The sequence below is a fragment of the Triticum aestivum genome, chromosome 6B (genome assembly GCF_018294505.1).
Source record: "Triticum aestivum cultivar Chinese Spring chromosome 6B, IWGSC CS RefSeq v2.1, whole genome shotgun sequence".
Classification (NCBI taxonomy): Eukaryota; Viridiplantae; Streptophyta; class Magnoliopsida; order Poales; family Poaceae; genus Triticum; species Triticum aestivum.
In genome coordinates this window covers 698274206-698298075 of record NC_057810.1, presented here as the reverse complement: position 1 = coordinate 698298075, position 23870 = coordinate 698274206, and the positions used below count along the sequence as shown (strand labels likewise).

General features: G+C 43.5%; 1 protein-coding gene across 1 annotated transcript; it reads left to right on the top strand.

The window, feature by feature from the left end:
- The first annotated feature begins 9863 nt into the window (after positions 1 to 9863).
- LOC123134954 (cytochrome P450 72A15) lies at positions 9864 to 12085 on the top strand. Its single transcript, XM_044554100.1, has 4 exons — positions 9864 to 10402; positions 10554 to 10798; positions 10984 to 11365; positions 11445 to 12085. The coding sequence occupies exons 1-4, from the start codon at positions 9938 to 9940 to the stop codon at positions 11868 to 11870; spliced, it is 1518 nt and encodes a 505-aa protein (XP_044410035.1). The 5' UTR covers positions 9864 to 9937; the 3' UTR covers positions 11871 to 12085.
- Positions 12086 to 23870: the final 11785 nt, after the last annotated feature.

Here is a 23870-nt window from a genome sequence, read left to right as displayed (position 1 = left end):
GACCCTGTTGAAATAGCTAGAATCGGAGACATTACCCTCACAGCAGAAAATCTGAAGCGAAATTTGGACGACAAATACATTTATGGTGATGTAAGCCAATTATACTCTATTCTACATCATTACTGCAACAACTGTCTTATTATTGTATGATTGAAAATTTGGCAGGTTATTATGGCATATGCTAGCATTAGCCAAATTGAGAATGATACTACCTCAATCATATCCCCTCTAGAAACCGAAAAACTGTTACAAATGAAGGGGGTGGTTCCTGTTGGACGTACAGCCTCATGGTTAGCTCGTGTAGCAGGAAAATTTGTAGGGCGCCGAAAGGTACACGTTTTCCACACTTTCATAGTTTACGTACACGACAACTTTCGGTTTTCAACCCAACCCGAATTTTACTGCAGGTGCATGTCCCACTGAATGTACACCAAAACCATTGGATGCTAATGATGTTTAATTTTGACAAAAAAGAAATTCAGACTCTGAACTCCATGAATTATCATTGCGACAAGACCAAGGAAGATTCTCTTGTAAGTGTTCTCTTGCTGCCTCTTTTGATCCGCATGGAACATGAGCTCCCAAAGTACCGTAACCCTATGTATAACTCGTCGTACCCTAGGTGGACTCGATTTAGTTCTGCATTGACGAAGCTGTCAAGAAAGGGTTGATATCACCAGCTAAGAACATCAATTTTGCCGAATGGACCAAAAAACGCTATGAGAACATACCACAACAGACCGATGGGTACGCATGGACTCATAAATTATTATTTGCATACACGAATAAGATTACTGATCTTTAACTAAACATCGCAGGACTTCCTGTGCGGTTTGGACACTGCAGTACATGTTGTCATGGAACGGGGATGAAATGACCGATATTTTGAACCAGGTAATTGAATGCCTAATTTATATTTGTACTTTGTTTAGCTTGAAAGCTATGCTGACGTCATTGTCGGCTATCCAATATAGGCAAGGATAGATATTTTCAGGTGGAAAATATGTACAGCCTTACTGCATTCAGATTGCAATGTGCTTCATCTCGAATCATATAAGTTCCCCATAATGGTTAGCGCTACATCAAGAATATATCATTTATTTCACAAGTCTCATGATTAGAACTAACGCAGCACTCTCTCTTAAACAGAAAGAAGTGTACGATGCCCAGCAAGCAGTTCTACCTGATGCTTCAGAAGAGGACGTACAATTAGTCAACAATCCTGATGGTTCGAATGAACCTGACACATCCAACTCCCAGAAGGATACCGGTGCACCCAACTCCCCCGAAAATGGTGCACCCAACTCCCCCAAAAGGAAGAGAGCACGTGGACGCCCGAGAAAGCCAGTCGATCCCGAGCAAACAGCAAAAACAAAGAGTCTTAAAGAACTAAAACATAAATTTGACAGCAAGACCATAGCCAACCAAGTGTCTTCGTTACCATCACGGTCACGCAGAGAGCATAAACCAGCACCAGCTTTATTGAGCCCATTCAAACACAAATAGGTAGCATCAATTGATCATTAATTGATACATGCTCATGCTCATGCTCTACATTTAGCATCATTTGATACACGTTTTGTTATTTTTATCATCAAGTGGAAATAGGTGCTTTTGGCAATCATGAGCATCCTCTACTTATTGCAATATCTAATGCATTGATACATTCTCATGCCCATGCTCTACTTTTAGCATCATTTGATACATGTTGAGTTCTTATCAGAAAGTGGAAATAGGTACTTTTGGCAATCATGAGCATCCTCTACTTATTGCAATATCTAATGCATCATCAGTACAAAGCTTGATTTGGCAATAGGTGGAATTGGCAATCATTTGCATGCTTTAATTTTGTCAAAAACTAATGCATAGTTCAGTTGTAACTGCTCATAGATATGGCAGGAACATGCTGAGTTTTACACTAAACATAGTCATGCCAAGCTATAACTACCATAGTCATATTATTAGAGTTCCTAGCATGCATCACCATACGGCAGAATAACACAGCAACCATAACATAGACCACCATACGATACTTGAGTTGGTAAGGCCTTGTACAATGCAAGGTGCTTAGGGGAGTTGCTTATAGAAATAAACCAGGCTTTTCTTAAGCACAGGTGCTTATTTGTACAGGGTAGACGCATAACTAGGCGTCTCTCCTGTACAAATATGCACCGGTGCATCAGAAAAACCCTGTTTATTTTTCTAAGCACCACCCTAAGAATCTAGCATTGCACAAGGCTTAAACATGCATCACCAAAATATTATTAACAACTAGGAACACTAAACCAGAGTAGCAGCAAATTCTTAACATAAATGGCAGATCAACCACCGCTCAGCATAGGTTCAGACACACCATAGGACATCAGTTTTAGACTCCAACAACAAAGAAACATAGATAACATAAGAGGACACGGCAGTCCTGGGGCAGCATCAGCACTCTAGCAGCACATCACTTCTCTCCCTTCTTCAATGCATGTTGTACGGCTCATTGACTTTGACAATCTGAAGGAAGCGTGCGTAGGCAGCATGTTTATCCAGAGTACTGGCACTACGATTCTTGCCATGTCCATTGCCAGTGTTGAAGGCATGCTGGATCATGCCATCTATGCCGCCATCGATCACCTTGCAACAGAAAGGGCACCCAATGTTGCCAAAGAAACGGTACTTGATCTTCCCAGCAATCAGATGCCTCAGGGTGTACCGGCTCTTGCTGTGCCTGCTGTCCATGCTGTAGTCCACGTCGTCATCATCCTCCTGTCAATTAGTGAATTAGTACACATAGAACAACTCAGGTGATATATTATGGTACATTGACTTTAATTACAATGTTTTGAAAGTACACATGTGAAACATGGCAAGTATCTATTTGCTAGAAATAAGGCGTATGTGCACATACATAATTGAGCCAAATAAATTGACATGCACAATTATGGATGGTGGAATAGTTGCATTTATAGATTAGTGCACAAGTAGTACATAACTAACACATGAAAGACTACATGAAGTGGCTTGGTTTAATGATATTTGATACTTGTTACAGGTGTAATTCTTATTGGAATCAAAAAAATGGCTTCATTGTACTCCTCCATGTTTCACACAAGGGGGGTTTGTTCTATCTACTGGAATGAAGAAACAATTATTATTTCTGACAGCGGCAATACTGCTTCTCCAACATTGTTAGACCCTGATAACTTCCAGAAGGAAATTGGTAAAGGAGCTATGGGGTGTCTCACTGCTCATATTGATGAGAGATGTGGCTGTGATCATCTAAATAAAATACGGTGGAAAATTGGGTAGATGAGATGTTTTGATTTTTCGGTATCCAGTGGATATGTAATGTTAGCCCATAATTATTAAGGGAGCGATCACTTCCTTTGCAAAATGGAAATCTGTATAGAATTTGCAAATGGATCATCTATGAACATGTGTGCAAACTAATCATCTATGAACATGTGTGCAAATTAATTCATGTACATAAACTATAATGAATCAGGAACTGCAGCATTTAGTCACTGTCCTGGGGAAGCCAATGGAGAATCCTGCCATATATCCATTGTTTAACGCACTTTTTTCATTAATGTATCCCTGCCATGAACATTTTCTTGTATTTGGGTTCATTACCCCACTTCTTTCATTAATGTATCCCTTGTGAAACTTATGCTCATCTAGCTAACAAGACTAACCCCAATGCCATGAAAATAACCCAGAGTATCTGCTAGAATCAGAATGTGAATCAGATTTAAAAATCCACATCCAACATGAAGATCTATGCTAGATCCCTACAATCCTACATACGTACAACTAGAACGCCCAAGTGAAATTGATGCTCATCTGTTAACAAGAAAAACCCCAATGTCATGAAAAAAACTGAGCAAAAAACAGAGTACTACCTCAGATAGCTCGTCGATGGCATCCTCGTCGAAGTCGCTGCCCTTCCTGCTATCTAGGTCGAACTCCTTTATGGCGTTCTCCTCCATGAGCTCTTCGATTTTGTCATACACCTTGCGCTTACGCCTTCTCATCTCCTCCTCCTCCAGATCTTCCCCGACCTTGTGCTCGCCGACGGGTGCCTCGACGGCTGCGATGGCAGCGGGAGAAGGCACAACGGTCGCTGCACCGCCAGCTACCGCCGCTACGGCGGACTCAGCCGCTCCACCCACGGCTGCAGCCACGGCAGCAGACTGCTCTGCTCCGATAGTTGCCTCCGGCTCGTCCGCCGCATCTTCACGCCCGCGCTTCATCGTCGGTCGAAGATAGGAGGAGGGAGGCGTAGGAAGGGAGGAGGGTGGTGACGAAGGAGGAGAGGGTGGTGAGGTGGTGAGGAAGGAAGAGAGGGTGGTATGGTTCGGGAGAGGACAAGGGTTTTCTACCCGATTTGGGGAAGAAAGGCACTGCTCCTGCCTCTTGGAGTTACCGAGAAGCCGTGGGTGCTGATTTGACTTGACACACCCACCCGGCCGTCCCGATTCCACGTGGGGACGTGGCGGTCGTGCACGCGGTCGTGCACCTCCTACGGTTTGCCATCAATTGCTATCGGTCTCACAAGTGGGTCCCCTTGTCATCCACACAACCGAGCCACCACATGTACCACATTTTTCTTTCTCCCTGTCTCGACCACTCCACATCTTTCTTTCTCCCCTTCTCGACCAGCGCCGCCGCCTCTGCCGCCATCTGCCGACGACCCCTCTCTTTGCTGCCGGTGCGCAGCCGCCGCCAACTACGGCAAGTACGTCAGATCTCCACTCTTCTTCCCTTCCCCAAACGCGTCTCCCTACGGAGGCGGATCTGAGCCGATTGGTTTGGACTGAAACTTAGTTTTTGGATTGGATCTTGATTTGGTTTATATGGTTTGAGACCAAATCAATCAATTAGTTTGAGCCGCCACTACCACCTACTACTGCTTCAAATCCAAGAGCCACAGTTGCCGGCCAGAGCTCGTCGGCTCTCTCGAGCTTTGACGCCATGTCTGATCTAGATTCATGACGTGCCCTCGCATATGGCTTTGTCCACGGTTTGAACCTTTGGAAGTTGAAAACGGTTTGGACTGGGTTGGATGACGCGCATGTATAGTTCGGTTTGGTCTAGATTCTAAATGAAAATATCTGGATTGGTTTGGTTTTGATGTGTGCCGTGGATTGGACTGGTTTAAGTTTCGATGCCCAACTATTCCGAGGTTTAGATGAACCGGGCATTGCCATTGTCATTGCCATTGCTTTATTACATAGATGATTGGAAATAGATTGATTGGCCATTGCCAGTATAGGTTATCACTATGATTTATTATATGTATGATCTTTGTATTGTACTATGTACAATTCAACTTAGAGTTCAACATGTTCTGTGTAGAATGGAGGAAGCACAATGTGGACGCTGCAACTCACGGTGCCGGACCAGCCTTTCTACTGCCACGTTGTTCGGCATCTACTTCCAGCCTTCTTTTGTTGTTGCAGCGGTAATAATTTATATGAACCTTCTGACAGTACATTCTTTTTGTTTTTTTTGCTATTTGCACTAATGTATTGTGTCTGCTATTTGTTTTTATCTTACACAGATCGTACCATGCAATGTGAGATTGGCATTCAATGAGCTCGTCGTAGACACCGTGACCTTCGACGCTCTTGGGGGCCCATACACTATGCAGGTCGAGAAGGGGCGAAAGATAACCCAAATAGGAGGAGATGATTGGGATCGTTTCATCGCCCGCATGCGTCTTACTGGGGGTGAATTGATCAGCTTCTCCTTCAGAAGAGATAGGCCCAGGATTTCTGTTATCTATCTAAATTCCATTCCGGATAGTGAGGATGAAGTTCACGAGGACGAAGATGGTGCTGATTCAGATGATGATGAGAACCCACTTGTTGAATACCTGTATGCCCAAGGACTCAGCCTGGGCGACGAGGAAATCGGCAACCTCTGGGACATGCTTCTGCTACGTGAAGACTACCTAGGGAAGCCATTCATGACCCGCCTCACAAGGACGAATGTTAAACGGCATATTATGGTATGTTACTTAGTGTGGTAATTACATGATATGCATGCTTAGTTAGTGTAGTACTTCATATGATATGCATGTTGTAGTACTGTGATGAGAGGCCAAGTTTAGAATTCATTTAGTGAAGAATTTTATGACATGCGTGTAGTGTAGTAATATGCGATGATATGCTTAGTGTACGGAGTAATCTAATGATATGCCTAATTACTGTAGTAATTTGATGCTTGGCGTATAGTGTAGTGATGTGATGATATATATGCTCAGTGTTGAATCCAATGATATATGTGTCTTGAAGTGTATGCTTTGTTGATAATTGCACGTGACATGATCATATATCATGTCAACTGTTTTCAGAAATTACCTAAGAGGTTACTTGATAGCTGTGGCATCGACCCAGGCGAAGAAGGCATGGCTGCTGGACTACGCCTTACCAGAACGGGCTCCATCACCAGCTGTGCCTATGCAGTGGACACGGATGGTCGCACTGTCTTGAGCAGGGAAGGGTGGAAGAAGTTCCTTCGTGCCAAGAATCTTCGGGTAGGACAGGCCATCCTACTCACTGTTGCGAACACCCGTCGCCATGACTTGAGGATGATGATCACCATCCACCTCATTTAGAACTGGGGTGGGCCATGTATCAATTTGAAATGAACTTGTTATGTCAGCTCTTGTTTGCGAGTACTTGTCGTGTATAACCGTACCTATATCTACTCATATCTAGGTACTATTGCTTATGCTGGATTGCAACTATTATTAACTGGTACCTAATGCTCTACTAGCTATGATTATTCCACTGTGTGATGTTTTATATGCTGTAGTGTGACATGGTAACTGTTATATATGGTAGAGGCTGGTCTCTAAGACCTTGTACAATGCAAGGTGCTTAGGGATGTGCTTCCACTGTGTGATGTTTTGTACGTGCCAGGTTGTAGTATGAAATGCTAGCTGTTCTATATGGTAGTGGCTGGTCTCTAATTGGACCGACATATTGAACTATAGTATCAATGGTAGAGGCGTTTCGTTGTGCACCACATCTAACAGTTCACATAATTAATTATCCAAAGATTAAGGTATGAAACCCTTGGTCCTACATAGCAATATTTCGTTCCAAAAATTAAGGTACTTCCACATTCAAACTAACTAATACTACAAATTCGAAGGAACTACTTAATACATTAACAACACATAGGGAAGTAGCCCTGGTCCAACGCCTTGATAAATGACGAACAAAAACTGAAAGAAGAAGGATCAGCCAGTAGCAGCACCATCAGCCTCCCAGCCTCACAACTTCAGCCAGCCTGGTGAACTCCAGGTTTTTTCCTGCAAAACACACATGTGATGTTGGAGGCAAGAAAATAAATATGCCAGGGGTCTTGTCATGACATCTAATCGCACGGAATGCTAGTACAAATGATGGAGAATAAAACATCCAACATGAGCAAATTCATAGGAGTTCTAGATCCATGGATACCATCAAGAAAAAATGCTTAGTTTTAATTCAGACATAAGACTTGGTGAAAACGTGCATATCAGCAACATTGATATGTCATCTTTGCAAGCTTGGGTCAGTGACTTGTCTTGTGTTTCATGGCATGACAATAATTTTAACAATAAATAGACATGAAATTGACCCAAACTCATGTACAAAGTTATGCCATATGATGCATGGATTGATTCACACATAAATGACAAAATACCAACTTTGTATAGAATTTGCAGTACTGAAATATTTCAGTGTGTACTGAAACTGCAATACTGAAATAATTCAGTGTGCATAGGTGTGTACTGAAATTGTAGTAACGAAATATTTCAGTGCCTACCGGTGTGTACCGAAATATTTCAGTGTCTACCACTACAACATTACAAATTTTGCCTAGGGCAGTACCGAAATATTTCAGTGCCTACCGGTGTGTACCGAAATATTTCAGTGTCCACCACTACAACATTACAAATTTTGCCTAGGGCAGTTCCGAAATATTTCAGTGCCTACTGGTGTGTACCGAAATATTTTAGTGTCTACCACTAGAACATTACTAATTTTTCCTAGGGTTCATATGATGCCTAGGGTTCACATACATCATAATCCATCCTCCAAATCCATGTACTCAAATATTCATGCAATTCATTGAGATTAAAATGCCATCTAGCATTCCCTCTCTGAGCTATTACGATCAGTATCACCACGATGTAAGCACGAGCAGTAGGAAGATGAGGAGTGGGGAAGCTTACTCTAAACATAGCTACCGCCACCGTTCAGACGAGGAGAGCGGCGAGGGAAGCGTGGAGAACGGCGGGGAAGCGAGGTCGCGACCACTGTCCTCCTCATCTTGCGCTTCGGAGTCTCCGGTGACTCGGTTGGAGGCTGCACAATCTACAACGGCACCTCGTGCACGGTGGGTTCCTGATCCAGTGGATGTTCTACCCTGGATCTGAACGCCCACCACCTCCGCCTGGTCCACTCGCTGGACGAATTGGCCTGCTCCATCGCCCAGAGGAGGATCTCGATCTTGTCAATCGGTTGTGCGGACGGGGGGCAAAGCTTTGCCCTCTCCTTCTTCGTCATATTCTTGAGAGTGGCCATTGCCGTCCAGTTCATCTGCCTTGTGTTGTCAAACCAAGAACGGATCTCCCTCAACCCGGCCAACTTGACCTGGTCGCCGCCAGTGATCTGCACGAAGTCGGTGTTCTCGTCGCCGGCCATGAGCTCGATCTGCCGTGTAAGAGGGGGTGGGGGTGGGTGGGGGGTTGCCTGAGTGGAGCGAAGTTGCAGCGGCAAGAAGGAGGAGATGACTGAGGTGGACTTGGAGGAGAGGGAGGAGATGGCCGCCGATGAGTAATTGTGGAATGTGAATCACCATGGCGGCGGTTATGCATTCGACGAGAGGGGCGGCGCGTGCAAATTTTCCTAGGACTAAACTGCCCCTAGATTAAAACGCGTCCCCACCTTGTCACGAGTACTGGCCCCACTCATTTTAGTACTTTCGCGTACTTTCATCGGAGTACTACCCAGTACTTCATATTTGTCTGCCGTTAAATCGACATCAACGAACGGTTCTAAAAAAGCCCAACCACTCTAAAACTTGTACAATTTTTTTGTCAAGAAAATGTATTTTGGGTAAGGGAGGGTGTTAAATTAAAAGGCATAGAGTTATTTCCCCCTAGAAATTTGTGTTTCGCTCCTCTAGCCAGCCTTGTCTAGCACCACCAATTGAGGCACCATCGATTGGAAACCAAACTATGAAAAAGGCATTGTTCTATGGCCTCTCTCTCTCTCTCTCTCTCTCTCTCTCTGTGTGTGTGTGTGTGTGTGTGTATAAACAAAATAATGTACAAGCTACATAGATTATCCGACTATACCGCCTATAGCAACAATGCGTCATGGCACATCCTCACATGCATTGTTATTTCCATGATCCATTCTAGTTAGTTCACATTGCAAATGTGTGTTTTGTACTCCATATTCTAGGGACATACCCAAACTCACCCATTTCAAAATGTTCAAGTTTGGCTCAAAATGTCATGTTTGGTTCTTTAGTGTTACAAATGAACCAATCGTGCGTTGTTCAGCACTACGTCCAAAATCTGTAAAATATTTTAAGGCAGTACTACATCCAACCTCCCCACAGAAAAGTCTGAGCTCAAGCCAAGCAACAGGAAGCAGAGAGGAAACAGCGCCCACATGGAGGCCTGCCGCGTCACCGTCCATAATCTGGCCAACCAGATCTGTTTCTTCTCCACCAAGTTCCTTGGGAGCAACGGACCAATGGTTGACCAACTGTCCACAAGAAGGTGCAAGAATCCTTAGACAAATGGGCACCATTGGAATTCTGTGGGACTGCCTTCTATATATTCCGTCGCCAAACCCCTCACCCACTCATCAAGTACACAGTTCACTCTCATCTATCCTCGATCTCTTCCTCCATTTTTGGCTCGAGAAACAGAGCAATGGTTCTTGGACTGCTGGTGAGTCCCCCAGCCACGGTGCTATGGACATTCCTGGGCCTGGCGCTTCTCTGGCAGGTCAAGCGGCTGGTTGACTACACGTGGTGGCGGCCGCGGCGTCTCCAGAGGGCGCTGCGCGCGCAGGGCCTCCGCGGGACGCCATACCGCTTCCCCGTCGGCGACCTCGGCGACTACGGGCGGCAGGGCAAGGAGGCGTCGTACCTCTGCAACACCGTCCGGGAGCACGGCAAGACGTGCGTCTCCTGGTTCGGCCCCGTCCCCAAGGTGACCATCGCCGACCCCGGTGTCACCCGGGAGGTGATGTCCAACAAGTTCGGCCACTTCGAGAAGCTCCAGTTCCCGACGCTGACCAGGCTCCTCGCCGGCGGCGTCGCGGTCTACGAGGGCGAGAAGTGGGTCAAGCACCGGAGGATTCTCAACCCCGCTTTCCATATCGAGAAGCTCAAGGTAATTAAGTGTAATTTATTTACTATTACAGCATTTCTTTATCAGACTACTGTACTGGCAAGCTAGTATTAGTTTCCATTGAATAGTTTTACTACTACTACCATGAGTAAGTTCGTTACTGAAGATCACGCATGGCTCCCTCAATTTCCAGCTCATGATGCCGGCGTTCTCTGCGTGTTGTGAAGAGCTTGTGAGCAGATGGACTCAGGCTCTTGGTTCTGACGGTTGGTGCGAGGTGGATGTTTGCCCGGAGTTTCAGACCCTCACTGGAGATGTCATCTCACGCACCGCGTTCGGCAGCAGCTACCTCGAAGGAAGAAGGATTTTCGAGCTGCAGTCTGAGCAAGCCGACCGCATTGTGGCAGAAGTTAAGAAGATCTTCATTCCTGGTTACATGTGAGTACCTCCCTAACACTTAATCACCCTTATAATGACGTAGGCATGCATGTTCCTGAAACATCTGTTTTTACATCTTTACCGGAGTACTGATTTAGCAGTGAATCCATATATTGTAAAATGCGCGTACTCATTTAGCAGACCTGATTCATATATATGTACTGATATACATAGGAAATTTCCAGGTCCTTGCCTACCAAGAACAGACTGATGCATCAAACTAATAACGAGATTGAATCCATTCTACGAGGCCTGATTGAAAAAAGAATGCAAGCGATGCAACAAGGAGAAAGCACCAAAGATGATTTACTCGGCTTAATGCTTGAGTCAAACATGAGGGAAACAGACGACAAGGGTCAGCCCATCCTAGGAATGACAATTGAAGAAGTGATAGAGGAATGCAAATTGTTCTACTTTGCAGGGTCGGAGACGACATCAGTACTGCTCACTTGGACAATGATCATACTGGCCATGCACCCTGAGTGGCAGGACCGTGCAAGGGAGGAGGTCCTTGGCCTATTTGCGAAGAACAAGCCCGAGTATGACGGCTTTAGCAAGCTCAAAACCGTGAGTAGATTTTGATATTGCAATACTAATGCCAAACTAATGGCAACTAGAGTTTTAAAATTTACCACTCTACTTGTAGGTGACCATGATTCTTTACGAGGTTCTCCGTCTTTACCCGCCGGCCGTTGCATTCATGCGAAAAACATACAAGGAGATAGAGATTGGAAGCATCACCTACCCCGCAGGTGTGATCATCGAGCTGCCCGTGCTACTTATCCACCATGACCCCGACATATGGGGAAGCGATGTGCATGAGTTCAAGCCAGAAAGGTTTGCTGATGGGATTGCGAAGGCATCCAAGGATCCTGGTGCCTTCCTCCCATTTGGTTGGGGTCCACGGATTTGCATCGGTCAGAATTTTGCGCTGCTTGAGGCTAAGATGGCTTTGTGCATGATCCTTCAACACTTCGAATTCGACCTTGCCCCGACGTATTCTCATGTGCCGCATAACCAGAAAATGTTGCGCCCCATGCATGGTGCACAAATTAAGCTCAGGACAATATGATGATGAGCATTATAGAAGTGTGCATGATATCATTTTATTACATAGTGTTTAGTGGAGCGCCATGTAATAAGCTTTCATACTTACATATGTCTGAAATAAAGTCCAATCATGTTGCACATCTGTAACACTACCAAAAATATATTCTTTTATTCTTGATTATAATTTTTCATGTTGTAATGTGGAAAGGAATATACCCCCTTTTTTCGCTATCCTTCCTTCATGTGCCTATTAAGATGTCACTTCATGAATATTGACTCTTTAAAGGAAAGTCAAAGGGCACTAAGGGTCCATTTGTTCTCATGAAGTTTCCCTAAGTCAAGGGAAATATCCATTGGAGGGGAAAACCAACAAGATCAATACACATTCAGGAGTGTGCAAAAGGTGTGGGAAGGAGGAACATTACTTCCACCTTTGCTTTGCTAATGATCTTCCTTGAATAGATGGCCTGGAAATACAATGGGCCTTAGATGATAGCTCGATAAGCAATAATGATGACTACATCCTCTCAGCCCTCTAAGCCACCCTTATGTGCTATTCGGAAAGGTGGCAATAACATATTTTTCAATGCTAATAAACAATGGTGAGTAATGCAGGTCATCTAAGAAGCAGGTGTGAACTAACAAAATAAAGAAGGCAAGCAAGTGAAGGACATTGCGCCTACAACGGAGAAGGTCATATTCTTTAACCAATATTTCTATCAAAAAGAACGAGTTGTAAGAGCATATGAGGGCCAAATATGTATGCGATTGCAAGGATACATCTTGGGAAAACACATCAAACATACTTATAAATTTGCACATGAATATTTTTAAAATTAATATTTTAACATTGTGTAATTTAGTAAAATTCTTGAATTTTTTTCAAAATTTTAAACTCATTTAAAATTCACAATAAATTATAATTCATGCATATTTTTCAAATTTGAGATTCTTTTACAAAATCTTAAACAACTGTACATTTTATAATTTCCCAAATTTATCATAAACCCGCCTGTTTTTTTCCTTGGAAACTAGACCAACATAAAAAAATGTCACCAAAAAAAACCCAGCGAAGAGCCAGGTTCGGTGAACAAGCTGAGTGGAGCTAGAAGTCCTATGAAATTGGGCCGGGCAACACAAACGACACATGATGAGCTGCTTCGCCAGTGGGCGCCTCAAATGCCGCAGCTCCTAATCCGAGCTTAGGTCGCTGGATAGCGACCTACCACACGCTCGTCCGTTCTTTTCTTGGTCGGCGCACTTTTGTTATGCACAGGGAGTCGAAGAGTGCGGTCAGCTGGCTCGTTTTTTCTTTCACCGATTTTGGGAAGGTTCTAGAACCTTCGCTAAACCATTTTTTCTTTTTCTTTTGTTCCTTGTTCTGGTTCTTCTTCTTCTTCTGTCATTTATGTTTTTATTTTTAGTTATTTTTCTTTTTCGATTGTGAATATATTCTAGAAATAAGGATATCTTTTTTAAAAAATTGTGAATATTTTTCAAACACGTGAACATTTCTTGAATTTCTGTACAACTTTTCAAATTCTCAGATATATTTTTCAAATTCATGAATATTATTTGAATTCATGAACATTTTTTGAATCGGCCGGCAAGTCTAGAATCGACAAACATTTTTAAAAATTTGAGAACACCTTTTCAAATTCACAAATATTTTTGGAATTGATGAACATATTGAATCAGTGGACATTTTTTTAATTGATGAATATTTTTAAATTTTGAGAACAAATTTTGAAATTCGTGAATTATTTTTTAATTTTGTGAACGCTTTCTGAATTTGTAAACATTTTTTAATTCATGAAATTTATTGAAATACCCAAAATTTGTCAAATATTTTTTTTTTCAAAATACCAGACATATTTTTTTGAATTTGAGATTCATGAACAATTCTCAAAGTAAAAAGGAAAAAATGAAAGAAGAAAACAAAAAAACAGGAGCGCCCAAACCCCACATGGGCCGGCCCAAATATTCTTTGGCGCAGGGGGTGAGCGTTGGTTGTCTATTTGTGACCTATGCACTAAATAGGACGAAATCACTAATTAAAGGGTACCGTTTGCATAGGTCACTAACAAAAGTGTTCCTTGTCATGTGCGCCACTTGTCACATACTGAAAGTTTTTCCTTTTTTTGTAGATTCGTTTATCAAAATGTTTTATCTCCTAAACCGTGCGTCCAAATGATGAACCATTTTCACCTTGGATTAGTTGCATCGAGATTTTTGAAACTAGATCCCATGTTAATAGTTTGGACAAGCTTTTTTCACGACAAAACCCGGTAGAAAAAACGAGCCAGAACACTGTTTTGTTCCCACTTTTTTTCCTTTCTGAGAGGTTGTGCCTTCACGAGAAGCAAATCTATGTCTCTCACGAAATAAAAAGACGCATTTTCCCCATTTTCTGAGAGTCGCACTTACGCCTCTCGCGGAAGCATACTATGCCTCCACGGGAAACATATATGTGCCTCTTTCCGAAGCAACAAAAATGTATTTTTTTTCTCTTTCCAAGAGGCACAACAGTGTCGCTCACGGAAGCAAACATATGCCTCCATGAGAAGCAAATATATGCCTCTCGCGGAAGCAAAATAAACCATGAGAGGCACATTTATACCTTTTCCAAGAAACAGATCTATGCCTCTAGCGGAAGAAAAAAAATGTGTTTTTCAAGAGGCACAATTGTGCCTCTCTCGGAAGCAAATACGTGTCTTTCGTGAAAGCAAAAAGAAAATGTTTCTCGGCGCAATTTTTTTTCTTGGGAAGCTAGGGAAAACCGGCAGAACGGAAAACCAAAGAAACAAGAAAACAAAACTCGTCGAAAAGCCGAAAACGTGTATAGAAAAAAAATACGTGGAACAACCCAGCACGCCACACATGACGTCGGCTGAGAGCAAAGTGACCCTTGCGGGGCTCCGGCAAGTGGTGCCCCTTGCTTAGTTGCTCCCCTTCGAGAGCGCTAGAGTTCCACTTCTATTTTCTTTTTAATTTTTTTTTGAGAAATGAGTTCCACTTCTATTTGTATAGAAGAGTATTTCAAAGCCCAAACAAATTGTTGCGATGCCATTGGCCAGCCCACCAGCACGCCCCATGCCCGGCCCACGAAAACTTTGCTTTGACGTGAGCCGACAACGTGCAGACCGTTCCGACCTCGAATTGAGCGTGTGCCCGGAAACATTCATGCATCCTGCCGGTGGTGGGTACATCGGTGCCCAACCTCGACGCAATCAACCTGCTCCAAGTGGTCTACAAATATCATTTAGTTTCTAAGTGTCTAGTGTTAGAAGAGTCCGTAAATCTTTGCTACTCTAAATCTCTAATATAGGTTGGATTTTCATGTTTTTGAATGTCAGTTATTAATTAGCTAGTGAAAGCTAAAAATGCACTTTGATGTTTACCTATAAACAAGTTCATACTGGTAGAAATGCCCGGTTTTGGCTAGGGTGCATGGGCCCCTGTCGCCCTGCTCCCTTGGCGTGCCTTCGTGATCCTTGTGGACAGTAGCAAATACCATATTTGTTTATGTTTCCTTGATATAGAGATTTTCTGCGATCACAAAAATTGAGAGCGGGAAACCTGCCTTCTAGCAAATTAGTAGTAGGTTAGTCCAGTAATATATAATATATTGCATAGATATTGGCATGTAAACTTCAAAACTTATATATGCCTTTAGGTCGTATCACCGTCTTTCTCTAAGTTAAACATTATAAACTTGATTTGTAAGAATAACTTTCGTTAAGTCTTTGCCCTGATACTACCACTGGATCTGGTACCTACATGTTGATGGTGACGATTTAGATAGTTACACTGGTTTTCAAGGAGATCTCTTGGAATATCTTTAGTGATCATTTGAGGCTTTATGATCCAATTCTTTCCCCTATGGATTGCGTAATGTGGCTCCCCGACCCATCTTGTAGGAGGCCCCTACGTACCAGCCCGGAGATCATAGTCCTCTCGCATGCAGTCTGACTTGCATCGAACTGAACTTCGATATATTAGAACACATAGGGGCACTGAAAGTGCGTTATATCGACTAGAGGGGGGGTGAATAGGCGAGTTTTATGAATTCTTCACTGAGTAATTTGCTGGTGTGGAAATTCCTTTGTGAAGAACTACTTGCAGCGGGATAAGTACTCATAAGTAAACATAACAGAACACAAGCATAGTCATCATGATGAATTAAAGACAAGCACAGAGTACAGAATGCGTAAACACAGGATAACACAGGATGAAGACGGACAGACTGAAGAAATTGAACTGAGGAAATTGAGAAAGTCTTCAGTCAAAGTCTTCAAACAGATATGAACAAGCAAACAACACAATTATGAGGAAATGAAAGAGTTGAGGAAATAGAACCAGTAAGCTTGGTGAAGACAATGATTTGGTAGACCAGTTCCAACTGCTGTCTCAGTTGTACGTCTAGTTGGAGCGGCTAGGTATTTAAACCCGAGGACACACAGTCCCGGACACACAGTCCTCACCGTATTCTCCTTGAGCTAAGGTCACACAGACCTCGCCCAATCACTCGTGGTAAGTCTTCAAGTGACTTCCAAACCTTCACAGACTAGGTCACTCGGCGATCCACAATTCCTCTTGGATGCTCTAGACCATGACGCCTAACCGTCTGGAAGAAGCACAATCTTCAAAGGTAACAAGCGTCGGATGTACACAGGATCAATCTCTTTAGTGATGCTCAATCACTTTGGGTTTGAAGCTGTTTGGGTTTGGGTTTTGGGTTTTCCTCACTTGATGATTTTTGCTCAAAGTCCTCGAAGGATGGGATGCTCTCAAATGACAAGTGTCAGTTTCTCTCGAAGCAGCCAACCAGCTAGTGATTGTAGGGGGCAGCTATTTATAGCCTAGGGAGCAGCCCGAGATGATAAGACATAAATGCCCTTGTCTGATATGACCGTTAGGTGGTAGGATATTTTGGGACAGCTGATGTGTAGCACAGCAACGGTCGGAATTTTGACTATCAAATTCCTCAGGGCTATCATGTTCCTCACTGTGTAGGCAATCCGCACTAGCGAATTCCTAACTCCTCAGTCAGAACAAATTTCTCAGCGACTAGAAGAACTTGTCTCTGTCACTGAAGAAATTGACTGAACTGTATGAGATTTCCAATGGCTTCACTCAAAGGGATTGGTAGGTGTAGGGTTTTGAGTTGAGCATCACATGGAAATTTTTCCTTAGTATTTCCTCGACCCCCTTTAACAGTACGGTGTTTCCTATGACTCAAGAAAGAGAAAATGAAACTACGAAAACAAAAGTCTTCACGCTTCATGTTCCTCGAATGAATTCCAAGTCTTCAAGGTCACACCAATTTCTTCACTTTCAAAGTCTTCAGAAAGTCTTCAGAAATCCAAAGTCTTCTGTAGAAGAACTTCATTTTTAGGGGTCGACTTTCTCTGTAAATATCAAACTCCTCATAGACTTATAAACCTGTGTACAATCACAAACGCATCAGTCCCTTAACCTATAAGACTTCAATACACCAAAATCACTAAGAGGCACTATATGCACTTACAATCTCCCCCTTTTTGGTGATTGATGACAATATAGGTTAAGTTTTCAACGGGGATAAACATATGAAGTGTAAATACTGATATTGAGGAATTTGATTGCAAGATATAGAAGAACTCCCCCTAAAGATGTGCATAGTGAGGAATTTGCTTTTGAAGTAATGCACACTTGAAGAGTATAATCATGGAGATCTCCCCCTATATCTTGTAATTCATACACGCATTTGACATATAATATGAAGAATTTGACATGCATGATGAAATATGGTGACTGATGTAATTCAGCATGCGTGCATTGATATTAATGAGGAATAAGCATGCAGAAGAACTCAGCAAAAGTATCAGACCACCATAGAGTTTAAGTTTACAACTCAATCCAGCAAAGTCATCAAAAGAATGAGAGTTGTAACTTAGCAAAAAAAACGCCCATATAAGATAGACCCGCTTGAAGACTAACTCAAATTTCTCCCCCTTTGTCATCGAATGGCCAAAAGGGTTGAAAAATGAGGACTAACGCCCCTGAAGAATATCACGATGATGGAGGAGCGCCAGCGTTGTTGGGGTCGTGTGTCGTTGTAGGGCCTGCCGCAGTGTCGTCCAAGTCTTCATACTCGTCTGTGTCGCGTGATGAAGAAAATGAGCTGGCTACTAAGGGAGAAACCTTGACCTTCTTGTATTTCTTCGGTGGAGGAGCACACCAGTCAAAATCTTCCTTGAAACCCATTTGCTTCAGATCTTCTTCACCATAGAGATGTGACAGAATAGCCCAGGTGCGATCAAAGACTTCATGGAGGTAGTAATGGTTTTTCTTCACTGCATTATGTGTAGAAGTCATGTTGTGAATAATAGAACCAAACTGACGCTTAACCCATTTGTGGTTTCGATCCACCTTCTGGTGAAGACTAAGGAGCAGTTCATGATCTGTCATCACACAAGGAGCAGTGGCTTGAGGAGTTGGCTTGGAGGCATTGGCAACAGAATCATGAGTGGCAGAGTCATCATTGGTGGAATAAGATGCAGTTTTGCGAAACTGACCATCCAATGGATGAATGCCTTCACCGAAAATAGTCGATGCTTTGCCCTTTTCATCAGCTGAGGAATATGTCCACTTGAGGACTTCAATCGGGGGCAAGTAGCTGAGGTGATTCTGAAAATCAGCTTTGTAGTTGAGTGAAGACCTTGCTCCGAGGAATCTCATAATCCAAGGAGCATAAGGCTTTAGCTCAAATGGAGAAATTGCAGCGTTTGCCAGAGTCCTCATGAAGAAATCATGATAATTGACTGGGATGCCATGCATGATGTTGAATAGCAGATTCTTCATGATGCCAACAGTTTCCTCATCAGATGAGTCGTGGCCTTTGATAGGACTCAAAGTCTTCGTCAAAATGCGATAGACTGTGCTTGGCACATACAATAATTCCTTCATGAGGAATTTAGTCCTTGGGGTTTGACCGGGCTTCAGAGGCTTCATTAGCACTTGCATGTAATGAGCAGTAAGTTTAGGTTCTTGGTACAGACAACGAGCACCTTCAGGTGGATGACTGATTAGCAGGGCATGAAGTAATTCAGGGGCCGGTGCCTTATAGTGAGTGTTTTCGATCATCCAGTCCAACACCCAAGTGTTGATATCATCAAAATCACCTGTGATGTGCAGTGTTGCGTAGAACTGAAGAATAAGCTCTTCATTCCAATCAACTATGTCAGAACAATAGATGAGCAATCTTGCATCATGAAGCACACTGAGGACTAGAGAGAAGCAAGGCATTGATTCCATATCCATGTGAGGAATATGCTCATGGTCGAAGACTTTGTCTTTGTTGAAAAGCAGTGAAGAATAGAAATTGGCCTGGTTGGCAGTCCAAAAGCGCTTCCTTCTAAGACGAGTAGAGTCATAAGGATTGAATTCAGTGAAGAAAACATGCTCGCCGAAGAAATCGTCAGCCTTAAGTTTCTGCTTCTTTGAGAAGGGATCCTTTGGCTTGGGCTGAGGAGTATGAGTCAATTGCATCACCACCTCAGGAGTCGCAATCTCAGGATCCACAGGCTGAGGAATTTCGGGCTCTTCTTTAGCTGCAGCCTGGGTCTTCAATTCTTCATTAACATTTTCATCGGCACTAGTGGCTGGAATTTCTTCATTGACAGATGGGGTTGCATGAGGTTCTTCAGATCCCATTTGTACTTTAGTAACGACAGGGGACTGAGGAATTGATTGAAGTGGGGTGAATAGTGGAGAGTTGGGGTGCTGACTGTCCCAAAAGTCATCATTCAGCACGGGTGTGGTACAGCTAATTTCCACATCTTCATCTTCCATTTCTTCAACGCCGGACTTTTCAGCAGTAAACTGAGGCATAGGCGAGGAGATAACTGGAGTTGAAGGGATTGCATCCACTTCAATTTCTTCATCCAACTGCTCTGACGAAGCAGCAAAAGGAATTTCTTCATCTGATTCACTTAGAATCACATAATCTTCATCAAAAGGAACAAGGTCCTTTGATGGCATGAATGAGACAGGAACGACATCAATCGGGTCGTCAATTGAACTAGTCAATGGCTTCATCTTCTTTGGAGCTGAAGAATCTGATGAAGTTGATGCCTTCCTTTTCTTCACAGCTGCACGCTCTGTAGTCTTGGTCTTCTTCACATCTGATGCAGATAGAAGGATCAGAGTTGGTGTAGGTGCAGGAGGAGCAGAGGAATTTGGTTGAATTTCTTCAGGCACAACTGATGCAGTTGCCCTGACTTCTTCATTTTCTTCAGGCGCAACACTAGTGGATGCCCTGGCAATTTCTTCAGCGGCTGGAATGCAGTCATCAGCCCTGGTACTTTCATTTTCTTTAGCAGCCTGATTGTCATTAGCTGTGCTGGCATGTTCTTCAGTAGGCTGTGCAGATGCATCAACCTGAGGATTTTCTTGTTGCATTGGGGCTGCAACATTTGAAGTGAGTTTATCAGTAATCTTCACAAATCTGACTTTGGCTCCAAGCCAGTCAGCATAGTAGCAATCAAATTCTTCACCAATTTCTTGATCTCAGCTTGTAATGCAACAAGTTGTTCAGGGGAAAGATTGAGGACATTGTCCTTTAGGTAGCGTTGCTTCTTGTACTGCGCTTTGTTCACCCTTCTTCCTTCTTCATATTTCCATTTTTCTTCTTCAATGAAGGAAGTCAAAACATGACTTTGACCAGGAGTGAGGTTCATCTCCGGCAAAGGGGTGTTTGGGTCCTTGTGCCATAGATCGATGAAATCTAGGATCAACTTTGGATCCAGTAACATTGGCACATTGCTGCCTTTGGCTCTAGCGGCCCTGGCCTGCCTGCCTCTGATGGTTTCCGGAAGTTCTTCATCATCAGCCTTATCATCATCAGCGAGCACTTGAAAGGCGACATGCTTCTTGTGAGAACTTGGTCGAAGGCCTCGTCCAGCAGTGGCCTTTTTCTTCAGTAGAGACGGGCCAGTTGAGAAATTTGGTGCAACAGAGGAACTTGCAGACGCTCCTGAGGCAATTGAGATGCCTGTAGTCCTTTGGCACGTGGCGAGATGCACAGGTGCTGAGGATTTAGTTGGAGCAGCTGAGGACTTTGTCGGAGGAGCTGATGACTTTGGAGGAGGAGGAGCAGTTTGAGGAGTTGGTTGTGAAGGCTTTGAAGAATCTGGCCGTGAGGGCATTGCTGAGGAATTGGGCCGTGAGGGCATTGAGGGTGAAGCACTTGGCTTGTGAGCAGGCTTCTTATCCATGGCCTTCTTCGGCTTGCTTGCAGAGGCCTCAGCAGCGGTAGCAGCAGCAGCAGAGTCTTCATTGAATTTCCTCACTGCTTCTTTTGCCTGTTTGGCCAGTTTGGCCTGGCGCTTTGTCCATTCATCAGGATAATCCTCACCGCGCTTGAGGCTAGTGGGATCTGCCAATTTGCCAGGTGCCAACAGAGGTATTGGGCATGGAGGGTTGAGAGCAAATTTCTTTATGTACTTGGGAGTAACATATCCGTACTCCCTCCACTCCCGTGCCCATCTCCTCTCAATCTTTTGAATGCGCACTTTGCGCTGATTTCTATCCTCCTCAGGGGGTGTGCAGTACCCAGCATAAATGTCATCAGGGATATCGAAAGCGGTATTGACCTCAGGCCTCTTTCCTCCCTTCTGTGGCTTCTTATCAGCCATTTTATTCAGTTGAGGAATTTGAACAATGGAATTCTCTGAAGATGTATGCAACTTTTCTTCGAGGAACGCTGCAAATGAGTTAAGTTGATGAGAACCTAGTGATTCAGCAGAAGACATGAGTACCTGTGAACAGAGTATAGTTGCGAGGAATTTGGAGAGGTCATATGCATTCTTGGAAGGTTTCTCAAAAAGAATAAGTTTGAGGAATTTGACCAGATGAGTCTTGAAGAATTTCACTAAGCGTTCTTTCTCTTAGGTTCCAGAGTTGTGTAGATCGAAGATCCACACAATTGAGGAATCTTGAAGAAAAATTATTGCTTAGAGAAACGAATCAAGAGCAGATGACATGTGAGGTGTTCAGTGTGTGAAGATTTGAAGAATAAACACCTTTGAAGATTTTCAAGAAAACATTTCAATCAAAGAGGGCAATAAAAGTAACTTTTAATTACCCTAGTTGAAGAACAGAACAAACTGGGAAGTGTAGATGTGAAGTTCGTCAAGTCAGATCTTCCACGCCTAACTTGGCAGAGGAAGACAACTACGGCAGCGGCGGAGTGAAGAAATCCACAACCGGCACGAGTACGACGGCGACGAGGTCAAGGCAGTGAAGCTCTTCCTCACCGACGACGATGAAGTAGCGGCGGCGCTAGGGTTCGAGAAGCTCGAGCTGGAGTGAGAACGAACGGAGTAAAAACAAAGCAAGGAAGGGGAGGGGGTATTTATAGTCAGAGTGAAAAATGTACGCCCGAGGAATTCGGACGAAAGTGCCCCTGGCCCTTCTCATCCGTTTGACATGTGTCACCCATGTACTGAGAGGTGGCGATAGTGTAGTGAAAGTGCATTATATGGACTAGAGGGGGGGTGAATAGGCGATTTTTATGAATTCTTCACTAAGGAATTTGCTGGTGAGGAAATTCCTTAGCGAAGAACTACTAGCAGCGGAATAAGTACTCAGAAGTAAGCATAACAGGATACAGACTTAGTCATCATGATGAAATGAAGACAAGCACAGAGTACAGAAAGCGTAAACACAGGATAACACAAGATGAAGACAAACAGACTGAAGAAATTGAACTGAGAAAATTGAGAAAGTCTTCAGTCAAAGTCTTCAAACACAGATATGAACAATCACTCAACACAGTAATGAGGAAATGAAAGAGTTGAGGAAATAGAACCAGTAAGGTTGGTGAAGACAATGATTTGTTAGACCAGTTCCAACTGCTGTCTTAGTTGTACGTCTGGTTGGAGCGGCTGAGTATTTAAACTCGAGGACGCGCAGTCCCGGACACCCAGTCGTTAAGCACGCAGCTCAGGACACCAAGTCCTCACCGTATTCTCCTTGAACTAAGATCACACAGATCTCGTCCAATCACTCATGGTAAGTCTTCAGGCAACTTCCAAACCTTCACAGACTCGGTCACTCGGCGATCCACAATTCCTCTTGGATGCTCTAGACCATGACGCCTAACCGTCTGGAAGAAGCACAATCTTCAAAGGTAACAAGCGTCGGATCCACGCAGGATCAATCTCTTCAGTGATGCTCAATCACATTGGGTTTGTAGGTGTTTGGGTTTGGGGTTTTTCCTCACTCGATGATTTTCACTCAAAGTCCTCGGAGGATGGGTTGCTCTCAAATGACAAGTGTCAGTTTCTCTCGGAGCAGCCAACCAGCTAGTGGTTGTAGGGGGCGGCTATTTATAGCCTAGGGAGCAGCCCGACATGATAAGACATAAATGCCCTTGTCTGATATGCCCGTTAGGTGGATAAGATATTTTGGGACAGCTGGCGCGTAGCACAGCAACGGTCGGAAATTTGACTATCAAATTCCTCAGGGCTATCATGTTCCTCATTGTGTAGGCAATCCGCACTGGCGAATTCCTAACTCCTTAGTCCGAACAAATTCCTCAGCGACCAGAAGAACTTCGTCTCTGTCACTGAAGAAATGACTGAACTGTATGAGATTTCCAAAGGCTTCACTCGAAGGGTTTGGTAGGTGCAGGATTTTGACTGGAGCATCACTTGGAAACTTTTCCTTAGTATTTCCTCGACCCCCTTTAACAGTACGGTGTTTCCTATGACTCAAGAAAGATAAAAGCAAAACTATGAAAATGAACGTCTTCAAGCTTCATATTCCTCGCATGAATATCAAGTCTTCACGGTAACACCAATTTCTTCACTTTCCAAGTCTTCATGAAAGTCTTCAGAAATACCAAAATCTTCAGTCGAAGATATTCATTTTTAGGGGTCGACTTTCCCTGTAAATATCAGACTCCTCATAGACTTATAGCCCTGTGTACACTCACAAACGCATTAGTCCCTTAACCTATAAGTCTTCAATACAC